At 54.8% G+C, this 13,894-nt stretch overlaps 1 protein-coding gene across 6 annotated transcripts in view; it reads right to left on the reverse strand.

The window, feature by feature from the left end:
- EPN2 (epsin 2) overlaps positions 1-13,894 on the reverse strand; it is a 78,447-nt gene that overhangs the window by 3,772 nt on the left and 60,781 nt on the right. For 4 of the 6 annotated variants that reach the window (XM_040630128.1, XM_040630126.1, XM_040630127.1 and 1 more), the window contains 3 exons: positions 3,617-3,790; positions 2,932-3,018; positions 709-924 (listed from right to left, as the gene is read on the reverse strand). In XM_040630128.1, the coding sequence (XP_040486062.1) occupies positions 709-924; positions 2,932-3,018; positions 3,617-3,790 (477 nt within the window). Of the gene's footprint in view, positions 1-708; positions 925-2,931; positions 3,019-3,616; positions 3,791-7,243; positions 8,448-10,032; positions 10,278-10,647; positions 10,708-13,894 lie in introns of those variants that run through there. The other 2 variants (XM_040630130.1, XM_040630129.1) reach the window with 2 other exon arrangements.

Genomic DNA, 13,894 nt, shown 5'->3' on the forward strand with positions numbered 1-13,894 from the left:
CCCACTTCTGCCCTAGGGTCCCCACCCTCAGCTCTTCTAAGTCCTGGGTTCCTTCTCTGCAGGGTCCTGTGAGGGGCGATGGCCCCGGACAGCAGATTCTGCTGTCTGAGGGAGGAGTTCAGACTGAATGTGACACATCCTGGCCCTTGGGGAGCCCAAGGCCTTGCTGGGCAATCAGGGCGGGGGACGCTCCCCAGAGGGAGAGGCTTAGACAGAGCCTGGCAGTGAGGGGGGGGGATGGGTATGGTTGTGGGAGGGCAGAGTTCCCAGCCCTGGGAAGTCAGAATCTGGAACCTTGAATGGCTACACTGAGGGTCTGTAGGCCCCTAGAAAATGCCCCCCACCGAAAGGGGAATGTTGGGCAGCAAACCCCAGCTCTTCCTCACCCCGCCACTGCCCTCCCCAGCTGACCAAGGAGTGGTGCTTGCTGGAGGGTCTCCCGGCCAAGGGCACCAGGGCCGGGACAACTTCTGCTCAGTGGTCTCCACTGAGGGGAGGGGCTGTTTTCCACCCATCCCCCAACCACACATCCGCTTTCTCGCCCGTCCCCCAAGCCCTGGAGAGGCCCAAGAATTCCGGGCATGCCTCCGAGTGTGGTGCCCGTGTACACGGCAGGAAAAGCCCCGGAGAGATCAGGGCCTAACTCCTGCCCCAAACCCGTTCTCAAGAAGGGGAGACACACAGAGGGAGCCCCAGGAATGAGCGTACCTGGTGCCAGGAAAGGGTTGAGGGACTGGGCCGGTGGGGCTGGCCTGGTCACCAGCGAGTCCAGGTTGACCAGGGCTGCGTTGGGGCCCAGGAAGGACTCCGGTGTTTTCCGGGCGCTGCTGGGCTTGCTTGAGGCAGTGGTCAGGGGCTGGCACTCAAAGGGGTCGGGGCTTGTAGTTCCGTTGTTTTGGGATGGTGGAGAGGTCACGGCCTCAGCTACAAGACAAGGACACACGGGGGCACAGTGAGGACCGAGGTTGGGGCCCCGAGACAGCGGCATCCGATGCTCCTAACTCCAGGAGCGCCCCGTGCGACGCAGACATTCCGGGGGTAAGCTCCGTGGCCACGCCGAAGGTGGGATGTTCACCGCAGTGTTGTTTCCAGCACACGCGGCCGGGGACAGTCAGCCACAGGGCAGCTTCCAGAACCCCCGTTCATGTAACCAAACTGAGCGCAGGGACAGGAGGCCTAACGACGAGGAAGACAGCCGTATCACGTCGCGGGAAGGGCAGAGCTGGCAAAGCTGGGACGGCACGATCCTCCAGAAACGTTAGGAGGGTATCTGGGGCTGCGGGCCAGGCATGGACAATGGACATTTTTCGTGTTTTCACTGTCAATTTTCTAAAATGAACATGAATTTCTTGATAGAAAAGAAAGCCAGTTAAAAGTTCAGCCAACAGAGGGTGTCCTGAGACAGGCCGATGGCAATGTCAGTGCTCTGCCAAGACGCGATGTGGCAGGGTAGGGGGGGGTAAAGGTTCTTAAAAATGGTCATGCTCTGCACCCCGCAATCCCACTTCTAGGAAGCCAGTCTCCGGAAATAGTGCGAGACGGGAACGGGGACCCAAGCATGAGGATGTTCACCATGGAGTTATTTACGTCAGCAAATCCTGCGTCAACCTAAAACGTCCTTCCCAAAGGTAAAGATCAACTCCGTGCTTGCTGAGCAATACAAAGTATCCCACAGCTACGGACTACTTTCTGAAGAATTTTTAACGTCACGAGAAAATGTTTTCAACGTGCTATTCCGGGGGGCGGCGGTGGGGGGGGGGGGAGTCAGGATTTGATGCTTTCCGACAGTATGAGCTGAACAAAAACCACCGTGTAAACAGAGCTCAGAAAAAATGCTAGAAGTCAAACACAGGCTGGGATAGGGAGGATTACAGAAGAAGAGTTCCAGTTCCTTCCATAAACCTTTCCAAATTTTCTACAGTGGAAACAGCTCTAGAACTGGGGGTAAATATCTTGCAAGTGCACGGAAGGACCGTCCATGTAACAAGACCACATGGCTGCCTCGCTGAGGTGCACACGGGTGGGCAAGGACCGTTAGGTTGCACTTCCGCCTGCAGAGGAGACGTGTGGAATTTTGTTTTTTTAACGCAGCAAAAGAAAGACCCCAAGAAGCAGCACGTTCTAAGTCGCCTCTGGTCCCCTGAGCTGAGAGGGGACCAAGGGGTGGTCAAGGGTGCCAGGCTGCTCGGACCTTAGATGGGGGCCAGCCGGGCCTGTGGCTGCTGCTGGAGGAGGTGGTGACAAGGAGGGAGTGGGAGGACACAGGGAGAAGCAGAGAGAGGGAAGAGAAAGGAGAGAAGTTGCTCTATGTGGCTGGGAGGTGTGGCCGGGAGATGGACAGAGGCAGCCTGGCTCTGCCCCCCACCTCTGGCCTCCGCCCCCTCTCCCGGCCGGGTCTCTCTGACCCCACCCTGAGGCCCTGCCATTGCAGGGGCACTGGGAGGGGGCTCTGACAGGTGCTGGGTGGGAGCCACAGCCTGGGGTGATCAAGTGGGGGCAGAGACGCCCTGTCCAGGGCCAGAGCTGGGGCTGTCTGCACAAGGGGCACCGTGGGGAGTGGGAAGTTGGGAGGAGGAAGGCATATGGAGGCAGGGGTTCAGATGGGGCGGTGGGGGCCCAGGCTGGGCTGGGGAGGCCAGGGCAGGGGGCTTGCGCAGGCAACCACGAGGGGCCCGGGAGCAGGGCTGAGACGCAGAGGTGAATGAGACAGGAAGCATGGGCCCAACACCAGGAGAGGGTGAGAGAAAATCTCCACCGCGTGACTTTTCACTGCTGATGTGTGAATTCCTGCAACCAGCCACTTACAGCACCCAAGACCAAAACACAAAGCAAATGCAGGACGCTGAGAGGTTCTGAAAGCTATTATTTGCGCTGTAACTGGACCGGTCGAACGCACGGAACGTTACGGAAACCACGACCACCTTCACATACCTGGTTTTTTTGAAGTTCGGAGGTTGTCAAATTCAGAAAAGTCATCTTTAATTGTACCATTCAAATTACTGAAGAGATCAAAGGCCCCTGCGTGAACACAAGAGGCTGGTGACTGTGGGTACACCACGACCTCCCCATGATTCTGCTTGCCGGTCTACAGCCGGGGGGTGGGGGTGCTGGCAGCAGGCAGGGGAGGGATCTCTACCCCCGATCATGGGGGAGAACTGAGCGCCAGAGGACAGCTCAGGGTCACCTGCTGGCCTGGGAGGGGCTGGGCCAAGGATCCTGGCCTCCCAGAACACGTGTGGGGGTGTCTGCCTGCCACTGCTCCCACCAGCCCCACACCAAACTGAAGGAGGGGCTAATGCACGGGGAGACTTTTGAGCCAGTTGGGAGACCTGGAGAGCACCTGTAGGAAGCTACTGGAAGGAGTGCCTAGAGCACAGCCTGCCCAGGCCCCCTCGGGAAGCTCCCTCTGGACAGAGGTACAGGGGCTCAGAAGGCCTGTGAGCTCACCCTTCACAGTGGGCTTGTGGCACTGGGTGGGGAGGGGGCTGGGGACAAAGGCTGCAGGTGACAAGGGTAGCAAGGGCAGGCAAACCCACAGGTCCCATGCCGAGAAGCCAGGACGGGAGGGCTATGCACCCAAAGGGGCTCTCAGAGCCTGGGCAGAGCAAGGTCTCACCAGAGGACGAGACGGGTTTGGCGGCCGAGGCTGCGGCCCAGGCGTCCGCTGTTTTCCCAGTGCTGGGGGCAGGCTGCTGCGGGGCCGCCCAGGGGTCTGAGCCCTTGGGGCCGGAGTGTACGCTGGCGCCCGTGGGCACGCCCCACGGGTCGACGGAGGCAGCTGGCTTGGCACCTGTAGGAAGGCAGGGTAGGCTCAGCTACGTCCTCAGAAAGTTCTGGGCAGCTGGGGTGAGAAAGGAAAGGGCACTGGGCCACGTGAGCCACACCCGGGTCTGCCCCATGTCAGGACAGGCGGCCACCCTAAGGGTGCTGTCCCAGGCCGGCAAAGCTGGACCGAACTGAAGGCCAGGGCCGACAGCCATTGGGGTTCCCACCCTGGGGGGGGGAGGGCTGGGCCCAGACTACTGGGAAGGTACCGGACAGGACAGAGCTGAGAACTCTCCCAAATGTCTGCCACACACGGTCCCACACGGAGGTCCCTGAGCTAGGTTCAAGCCCGCCTCCCCACAGTCCACAGGCCTCCTCCGCAGAGCGAGCCCTGCCCAGGCCCCCGCTGCTCCAGCCACAGGCCCCACCGGGCCCCGTCCCCACCTGCTTTGAGTGGTTTCTGCTTTTGACAGAGGGCGAATAAAACAGATGAGGACGACCAGGAGAGGAATAATCAACGAACGCCTATGCACCTAGCCGATGTTTTCCAACAGCGAGTGACAGATCAATTTAGGGGTTCACAGCTGGCCTTTTATAGAAGGGCGAAACACCCGAGCGCGCCTAACGGAAGGTGTCGATCTGTCGCGCAGACCTTTCACCCGATACGTGCAGACGCGGGCGTTACTCACGCTAAGTGCACACATACACACGTGGCCCATGGCTCGCCTTCCTCTGTGACGGTCACAGCCGATGCCCCGCCATGGCACCCGCCACCCAATCTGACTTCTGTGCTAGCCCTTCCCTTGGTCCTTCCTCTGGTTCTACTCCGTGGAGGTACCTTTAAACACCCTACCGATCAGCTGTGCTACTTTCTTCACTTTGCACAAACAGAAACACTGTACATTCTTTGTGACGGGCCTTGCTCACGCCACATTTTATTTGGGAGACCTCACCCGTGCTGACGTGCAGCTGAAGCCTGTTCCCTTTCACCGGCCTAGAACCTTCCACCCCAGCAGGGAGGAACCACAGCCGATCCGTCTGCTGAAGGTACTGGCTTGGGTTTGTTTCTGTGGTGCTGCCTTTGTCGTTCTCCCGTCCGGGCGCACTCGGGTCACGGCTCCTTCCCCTCGGCTGAGTGACGCCAGGGTGCTCTCCCCACAGTCGTCCCATAAGGCACAAGCCACGTGCACGCAAGTCCCGGTGCTCCAGCAACTGGCCATCACCTAATGCTTCACGCTCACGTTTTCACGCATGCCAATCGCGGGTGTGCACGGTCACCCGGCTGCTTTCATCTGCATCTCGCTGTTCCTCACCAAGGCCGTGCCTCTTGTCGTGTTCGCGGGTCTTCCGTGGTTCCTCTCCTGTCGAGAGCCTGTCCCGGTCCTTCTCCGCCTTCCTTTGGGGGTGTTTATCTTTCTCTTCTTGATTTCAGAGTTCTTACCACGCTCTGAATACTGTTTCACGTAGGTTACAAAAGCAAAGCAATTACCTCCCAATGTGTGGCTCTTCTTTTCACTCTCCTTAAAGTAGCTTTTGATGAGCTGAGACGTTCTTAGATTGAAGGGGGTGCAACCCGTCGGTACTTTCCCCTCTAATTTGTGCTCTTCCTGACATTCAGGAAAGCCCTCCCTACACCTCAATGTCTTCCTCTGGAGCAGCACCTAGCAGACTCACAGTTCGCCTCACACGGTCACGGATTCGCTCCATTAGCAACTGATTGGTGCATATGGTATAAAACATGGATTCGATTTCGTGCTTTCCTAGCCGAACGCGTCATCACAGCGCCACTCTCTCCCCACTGACCAGCACACACTGCTGCCTCCGCTGTAAGTTGTGGGGTCACAGATTCACTTCTGGGCTCTCCGTTCTGATGCACTGACCCCGTTGTTTCCAGCCCGGGGCTTTCTGGATTATCCTCACAGATATTCTTATAATGATAACTGCTATTTGGTACCTGATACCTTGCTCTTGTTCCTTGGGAGTATTCTGGCTACTTCCGGCCCTTTGCTCTTCCATAATCATTTTAAAACAAGAATCTTGTCAGTCAAGTTAAAAAAAAAAAAATTTAAAGCCTTGCAGGGGGGGCACCTGGGTGGCTCAGTCAGTGAAGCGTCTGCCTTCAGTTCAGGTCATGTCCCAGGGTCCTGGGATTGAGCCCCGCATCGGGCTCCGGGCTCAGCCTGCCTCTCCCTCTCCCTCTGCCTGCCGCTCCCCCTGCTTGTGCTCTGGCAAATATATAAAATCTTTTTTTTTTTTAAGATTTATTTGACAGAGACACCGAGAGAGGGAACACAAGCAAGGGGAGTGTGAGAGGGAGATGCAGGCTTCCCGCAGAGCAGGGAGCGCACGCAGGGCTCAAACCCAGGACTGTGGCATCATGACCTGAGCCGAAGGCAGACGCTTAACAGCTGAGCTACCCAGGTGCCCCTAAATAAATAAAATCTTTTTTAAAAATTACCAAAAAAAAACCTTGCTGGTATTTTGTTCAGAACTGCACTGAATATCAGATCAGTTTGAAGTTATCACTGTAATAGCGAGTCTTCCAAAAAACCAAAATCACAGGACATCTCTCCATTCACTTAAGTCCTTCTTTAAGTGAATGATTTAAGTGCAAGATTTCAGTGAAAATTTCAATGAAAGAATTAAGTGAAAGATTAAAGTGAAAGAAAAAGAAATCAGAGAAAATTTAAGTGAAGATTTCAGTGAAAGATTTCAGTGAAAATCTTTATTTTATCCTTTGTTTCCATAAGGAATTCCTTCATACAACTGTAAAATCTATTTCTAGGGACTTGATTTTATTTCTTGGACAGAGAAAGCACAAGCAGGGGGAGCAGCAGAGGGAGGAGAAGCAGGCTCCCCAATGCGGGGCTCGATCCCAGGACCCTGGGATCATGACCTGAGCCAAAGACAGACGCTTAACTGACAGCCACCCAGGTGCCCTGAGACTGGTGTGTTTTTAAAATTTCATTTTTATTCGTTTATCATATGAAGAAAAAAATCCATTTTTATACACTGATTCTTTGGGCCAGCAATCTTTTTAAATTCTCAAGTCTAATAATTAAAATTCATGCAAATTATTTATTCTTAGAATTCTGATACCCTTCATTCTAACAGTCACACGAGAAGTTTTTGGATAGTCTATGTACATTATCATAACACCTGCGAACGACGATGGCCTAATTCTTCCCAGTCCTTATGCTTTTTCCTCCCTTTTCCTGTCTCCCTGTGCTGGCTGGGACCACCGGACCCAACACAAAGCCCGAGTGCTAAGTCAGTGTCTCTGTCTCGCTCTTCAGGATCCATTTTACATTACAGCTGCTGCGTTTACCACTTCCAGCTTTTCTTCCTTCTAGAAGCCCTTTATCAGGTCATGGAAACACCTCGTCACCCCAAGTCTGCTAACACTTTTGCAATGAATGGCTGATACATTTTACCAACCGGTTTCGGGCTCTATTCAGATGACAACATGGTTTTTCTCTTTTGGTCTGTGATATGGCACATGAACAGGTCTTCTCGGGACCTGCTCTGGGCGAACCAAGTTTCTCACGAGGTACTGTATTCTTTGTGTGTTTTTCAGTTTGGATTTGCAATTGTTTCTTTTGCTTTCTGCGTCTGTTCTCGTAACTGAGGGTGGCCTGGCAGGTCTGTTCTCACCCTGTACGTCCCGTCTGGTTTTGGTGTTGAGGTTATGCGAGTCCCGTAAAACCAGCAGGGACACTCCCCATTTTCCTACCCTCTGAAGGAGTTTGTATAAAGGTGGAATTGTTTCTTGAATGGTGTTAGAATTTGCCAGTAAAGCCCTCTGGGTGGATTGTGGGGTGGGGAGGATTTTTAAGTCCTGACTCAGTGCCTTTAATGATTACAGCACTATCCCTATTTTGGGGTTTTCTGTTGTGCTCTGGTCAGCTCTGCTAAGTTTTCTTTCTAAGCCTTAATTAAGTTCTCAGGTTTGTAAGCATACAGTTGATCAAATAGCCTCTTACTCCACGGGCAATCTTGGCACTATGTTCCTGTGTTTCACTCCTCATAGCATCTGTGTCTTTCCTCTTTATTTTAAGCAGGCTCCACGCCCAACATGAGGCTTTAACTCACAACCTTGAGATTGAGACCCTGAGTCTAGAGTCAAGACCCTGAGTCAAGAGTCGGACGCTTAACAGACTGAGCCACCCAGACGCCCCCACTTTATTTTTTAAAAGTAATCCTGCCAGGAAATTTGTCTGTTTTATTTATTACTCTTTTTAAATACCCGCATCTGTCTTTGTGGATACTACCACGTGTCTGTGTTCTAAGGCACGAATTTCTGTTCCTATCTGTATTTCATTTCTTCCACTTTATTTTGGTGGCAACGCTACGAATGTAAACGCCGAAAGCTGTCACTTCCCCTCACGCTGTTTCAGGTGCCCCAGCACTTCTGAAATAAAACTATTTACCTCATTATTTTTGGTTCTCCACACTTCTGGTTCGCGTTGTCATTTCTTCTTTGACTCAAGATTTCAGGAGTGTTTTTCAAGTATCAAGTGTAAGGAGTTTTTCTAGTTTTCTTTTTGTTGTTGAGGATATTGTGGTCAGAAAATGTGTTCCCAGTGCTCTCAATTTCCAGAAAGGGGTTGAGGCTGCTAGCCTTTATGCCCAGCATGTGATCCAAGTTTTGTGAGTTTTTCAGAATGGGTGTGCTCCAGACCCTGGGAACAACAAATCCAGCACCTCGTGAGCCGTGCTGCCCGGACTGCGTCCCATTCTCACTGCTGGTGAAGTCACGTGCCAGCTGCAGATTGGTCCCTGCACCCCGTTCCTGGCACGGAATTCCCGAAAGCCCTGTCATTTCCTAAGTGACCGGGCACTACAGCATCTCTTGCTTGAGTGGGTTCCTGGCCGGCTCCTGGCTAGAGCTAGAATAACCCGAACCCCCAAGCCTCGAGTAGAAGCTGGGATCAATCTATTAACCTGTAAGGTTGCATCTTACCCTCCTCTTGCAGAATACCTTCAGTGAGTACAGAATCCTGGAGGACCACGGTGGTTTTGCTGGTGTTTCAAGATTTAAAATGCATTTCACCACCGTTCTTGGAAGAAAGGATTTCACTAGGGAGGGAATTCAAGACGGATGGGTTTTCTTCCAGTGCCCGCCCCCCAAAGACCTTATCCCACGGGCCTTCAGGACATGCCATCCTTGCTGAGACGTCAGCTGCCAGCGTGCCTACTGCCCCTGTTGCACGGACTGTCCACCCCTGTGGGTTTAGGATGCTCTCCTACGGTGTTCTGCAGTCTCCTGCCCATGCGCCCGGGTGGGGATTTCTTTTATTACATCCCGCTTACGATTCACGAGGCTTCCTGTATCTGAGAAGCGGCTCCTTGCCGCGAGCCTAAAAACCCTCCATCGCACTCTTTTCAAACTTAAAACTCTCCTGGAACTCCAAAGAGAATGTGTATTAGATGTCCTCATTCTGCCTCTGTGCTTCCCCAGCCACACTGACGTCCCCACTGCCCCCCAGATGCACACAAGGGCATGTCCACCGCCTCCTGCCTCTGGGCCTCCAAGTCCCTGCATCTTTCCTGCTCTTCTTGCCTTCACTAACTCCTGGAATCGCTCCGCTTTCTTGTAGAGCACTCATTTGCCTCAGAGTCTCCCTGGGCTGTGATCTCCAGCAGGGCACAGGTGAGCCCCACCCCTGCAGGTGGGAGGGTAGCACCTGGGACAACCTGGCTGAGCTCCGAGGCTCAGAGAGGGCAGCAGGAAGGGTGGTGACTGCCAGTCTCAGAGAAGACCAAGGGATGCTCCCCAGGCCTCCAGGAGGACTCAGGGCCCTGGGCCCCCTTCCCAGGCATGCCCCTTAGCAGCCCTAGCAGCCGCGTGCAGGGACGGACATGCAGGTAGGACTGTCCCTGACTTTCAGGGACATGAACCCTCTGCTAGGTGTTCTACTGTGCCGGCTTTATCTCTTTTGGTCCCTGAGATGCTGAGTGGCTTCAGAGCTGGTCTGTCCAGCCTCTATCAGCTGCCACCTTCACTGTCTTTTCACTTCTGGCTGACAGCGAGTGGGAGGGGCACAGGGAAGGGGAGGACAGGGCTGCCTTTGCTAGTTCCCAGACTTGTCACTGAAACCACAGCAACGCCGTGAGCTGGACACCGGCCAAGGAAGATTCTGACTTGCAATGTTCATTCCCACCATCCCTGGAACACGTAAGCCTGTCAACTCCTGTGTGGACGAGGGACTTCTGCTGCTGCTGCCTCAAACCCACAACCCTCCAGAGGCCTCCAGAAACACCCACCTCCCTCCAGAAGCTGCTCTGACCTTTCCACCTGGTCTTCGCAGAATCGCACACAGAGCCACCTCCCCGTGACGGCAACTGCTCTCCCCAGGCCCAGCTCTGCTGGACGTGACACTGGTCCCGGCTGGAATCGCAGTGGGGACAGGCCCTTGCTCTGCCCCAACAAAGCGCCTCACAGGGCCTCGGTTCTGCATCTCCACCAGAGCGAACGACGTGGTAGAAACAGTGTCTGGGAGAGAACAGGACTGCGGAGAAGAGACCAGCGCCTAGATTTGGCAGTGCTTCACTCACCATGCCGTTCAGGGGCCACCAGAAGTGGTTTGCAGTGGTGGCTGTCCTTAGGCATCTCTGCAGGAATGTCAGGAAAATACACCGTCTCCTCCCTTCACATACACCAACTCTGGGGAGGGCCCGGGCATCAGGATTCTTAGAAGCTCCCAAGTGACTAGAATGGGCAGCTGGGACGTGTGAGCACCACTGAGCTCCTGCAGCACTCAGGCGCCCGGCTACGCCTTCTCGGAAGTGGGGGCCCAGCATCGGAGGGCAAGCTCAGGCACACAGGCACCCGGCGGGGAGCAGCCCTGCCTCCCACCCACACATGGTCCCTGGAGTCACCTTGCTCTATCCGCGCAACATCTGGCCAGCATTCAGCAGGCTGAGGCCCAAGTCCTGCCTCTGCGAGAGAAACAAGAATGTATCTGCTGCAATCAGCATGGGGGTCAGGGGCAGCCGGTGACCATGGGACGGGGTGAGGCAGTCCTGTGGACGGGGGGACCGTGTCTTCCCAAGCATGACATCTGAATCACGTGCTGACACAAAGTAAAAAGAAAGAATCAGGAGGTCACGGGAACCCAGGCAGCCCCAGGCCTCAGCCGTTACCCTCCTGGCCTCACACAGGCACCCCCTCAGCAACTGCATCCCTGCCGTGCCATACGCAAAGGGAGGGTTTGCTCCTGCATCCCGACCCTCTCTCAGACAACAAGGGTCTGAACACACTAGTTTCCCCCCCAACTGATAAACACAGAAGAGTTAAGAGCCAAAACAAAATACTGTGATCTTTCGGGAAACGCTCTTTCCACACGAACGCTGTGACAGCCGAAACTGTGTACACTGCACGCACTTTCACACCTCCCCCACCAGTGGCCATGACGCCGAGCCTCCATCATCCTGGGCTCGCAGGCAAGGCTTCCACACAGAGCCCCTCACTGCTGTGCAACGCCACCCTGATTGTTCGGGAGCCTCTTCTGACCCCTCAGTTACTTCCAACGGGCCCTGCTTCCCTTTTAGAATACGCTGAAACAACAAAACCCACAGCACGGCCAAGAACCCTACAACCTAGCACGCCCTGGCCTAGAAAGCACCCCCGCCCATGTTGCCGCCGTGCTTATGGTAAAGCACGGTCCCTGCTCAGAGAGCTCTTGAGGATTAAAGACGCCCTTGGTTCAAACCCTGGCCAGTCATCCAGACGACCATGGATAAGCAGCTCAGCCTCGGGGAGCTGCGTCAGGCTTCCAGTCTACGGGTGGAGGTTGGGGACCTATGAGCGTTCAGGCCACCGTGCTGACTTTTTGCTGCATGGTGGGCCAGGAGTCACGGGAGGCTACACACCGTGGCCCCTCACTCTCCTCAAACCTACCCGGGGAAGTCAGGTAACGTGGCTTATGTGGGCTTTCTCACGGGTGCTGACTGCCCACCTAAGCTCGCCTGTGGGAAAGCAGGCAGTGGCGGGGCTGACACGGCAGACGACCCCCCAGTGAACACCGGCCGACAGCGCAGCCACTGGGGCCCGGTGTTCCGCTTTCCTCCTCCATGAATGGACAGTAGCTCTGCTGCAAGGCGCCTCTGTGCTCTGTCCTCCACGTCCTCGACAGGGCCCGGGCCACGCCACAACCCCAATAAATAAATGCTTGTTGAAAGCGCAAGTGAATGAGAGCAAAGGAGGATGGAACCCAGGGCAGAAAGATCAAGCGGCTTCCGGCCTCCTCCTCTGTGGGCCCATTCATAGGGAGCACGTGTTCCGGGGCCCCTCACCCGGCAGCCGGGCTCCTCCGAAGCCTCACACATGAATATTCATGTGCACAGGGGGCCGTCACATGACGGGGTCACAGAACTGAGTGGCGGGGGTCACCAAGACACCAGCAGCACCACCTGCTGCCACTGGGGCGGAAGCCGGCCTCTGTCCCGGCCTGGGCAGCGAGCGGGCCTGCGCCAGCCAAGGCCTTCTGAATCACTGGGCTGTGGGCCCCTCTCTTACCAGGTGGCTGCTTTGTGTGTCTGGAACAGAGGAGGAAGTGCCCCGCTGACCTGGCGGGCTCCGACGGCCCTCCTCTCAGCCCTCGGCACTTCCTCCCAAGGCCCACTTGGCCAAGAGGCCCCCCGTGCTGCTTGGAAGGAACTGGAAATGGCAGGGCTGGCTACAAACAGCGGCTTTCAAAACAGTGCTCCTTTCATCCAGAGGGTGCAACTATCAGGGCTTGGGCGGAGCCTCTCTCAAGTTTTCAAATTTATGAACGTGTTTCTGGGCAGCGGGGTGGCCCAGAAAACACACACGAACAGGTTTTATGAGAGACCAGTCGCTAAGTGTGACACCGCGTCCCGCTCTGGAGCAGGCTGGGAAGATTCAAGGCGCTGTGACCACGCTCCCGCACACTCAGGAGCTGCTTGCGAGGCCACCTCCTGCGGGGCTGCGGGAAGTGGAGCGCCACAACGGCGCCACCACCTCCACCACCCCCGGGGACGGCCACCGGCTGCTGGGTGACAGTGTTCCAGCCCAGCACTGCCCCACCGGAGCCTCTAAGGACGCCTGCAGATGCTCATCACATGGTGCGAACGGAAATACCTCTGTCTACTTACAAAACTGTATATACAATACGACCTCAACTATTACAAACAAGTACCCAGAAAAACCAGGAAGCAAAGAAGCTAACATGTTAGCACCGGTCACCTCTCAATGCCAGAATCTTCGGTGACTTCTACAGGACATGCTCGGCCACGGAAGGCTTCTGCAGCAGTCCAAGATGGCACGACGATTCCAGGATTAGGTGCCATAAGCACTGAACCGGCCCCTAACTTGCTGTGTGGCCCCAGAGGAAGGAACAGCCTCTCTGGGCTTTGGTGTCCCGTTTTCTCTCCAAGTCACTGGTTAAAATGCCAAGTGCGTCAGAACCAAGGAGAGGCCTCCAGGTTGGGCAAGAGGCAAGAGATGGCAAACTAGCAGTCCACAAACCACATTGGCCACCTGTAGATATATTCAATCAGCCCCAACCACATTCTCAATTTCTAAAATTCATTTCACTGTCAACATTTAAAAAACAGATTTCGAGGGGCGCCTGGGTGGCTCAGTTGGTTAAGTGTCTGCCTTCGACTCAGGTCATGATCCCAGGACTCTGGGATCAAGCCCCACATCAGGCTCCCTGCTCAGCGGGAACCTGCTTTTCTATCTCCCTCTGTCTGCCGCTCCCCCTGCTTGTGCTCGCTCGCTCTCTCCCTCTGTCCAATAAGTAAAAATCTTTAAAAAAAATAAAAATAAAAATAGATTTAGAAAATCTAGGTTTCAATCTTCTCTTTTAAAATTTGGATTCATAGTAGCCAAAAAGTGGAAACAACCCAAATGTCCATCAACTTCTAAATGGTTCAACACAATGTGGTCTATCTATAAAATGGAATATTATTCAGCCAAAAAAGGGAACAACGTAGGGACACACGCTACTACATGGATGAACTTTGAAAACATTTTGTTAAGTCAAAGAAACAAAGGCCACATCATGTCTGACTTCCTTATGTATCGGATATATCCAGATACAGGCAGATCCAGAGACAGAGCGCGGTAGACCGGTGGTGGCCAGGGGCTGGAGGGAGAGGC

The sequence above is a fragment of the Ursus maritimus genome, unplaced genomic scaffold, assembly GCF_017311325.1.
Source record: "Ursus maritimus isolate PB19 unplaced genomic scaffold, ASM1731132v1 scaffold_14, whole genome shotgun sequence".
NCBI lineage: Eukaryota > Metazoa > Chordata > Mammalia > Carnivora > Ursidae > Ursus > Ursus maritimus.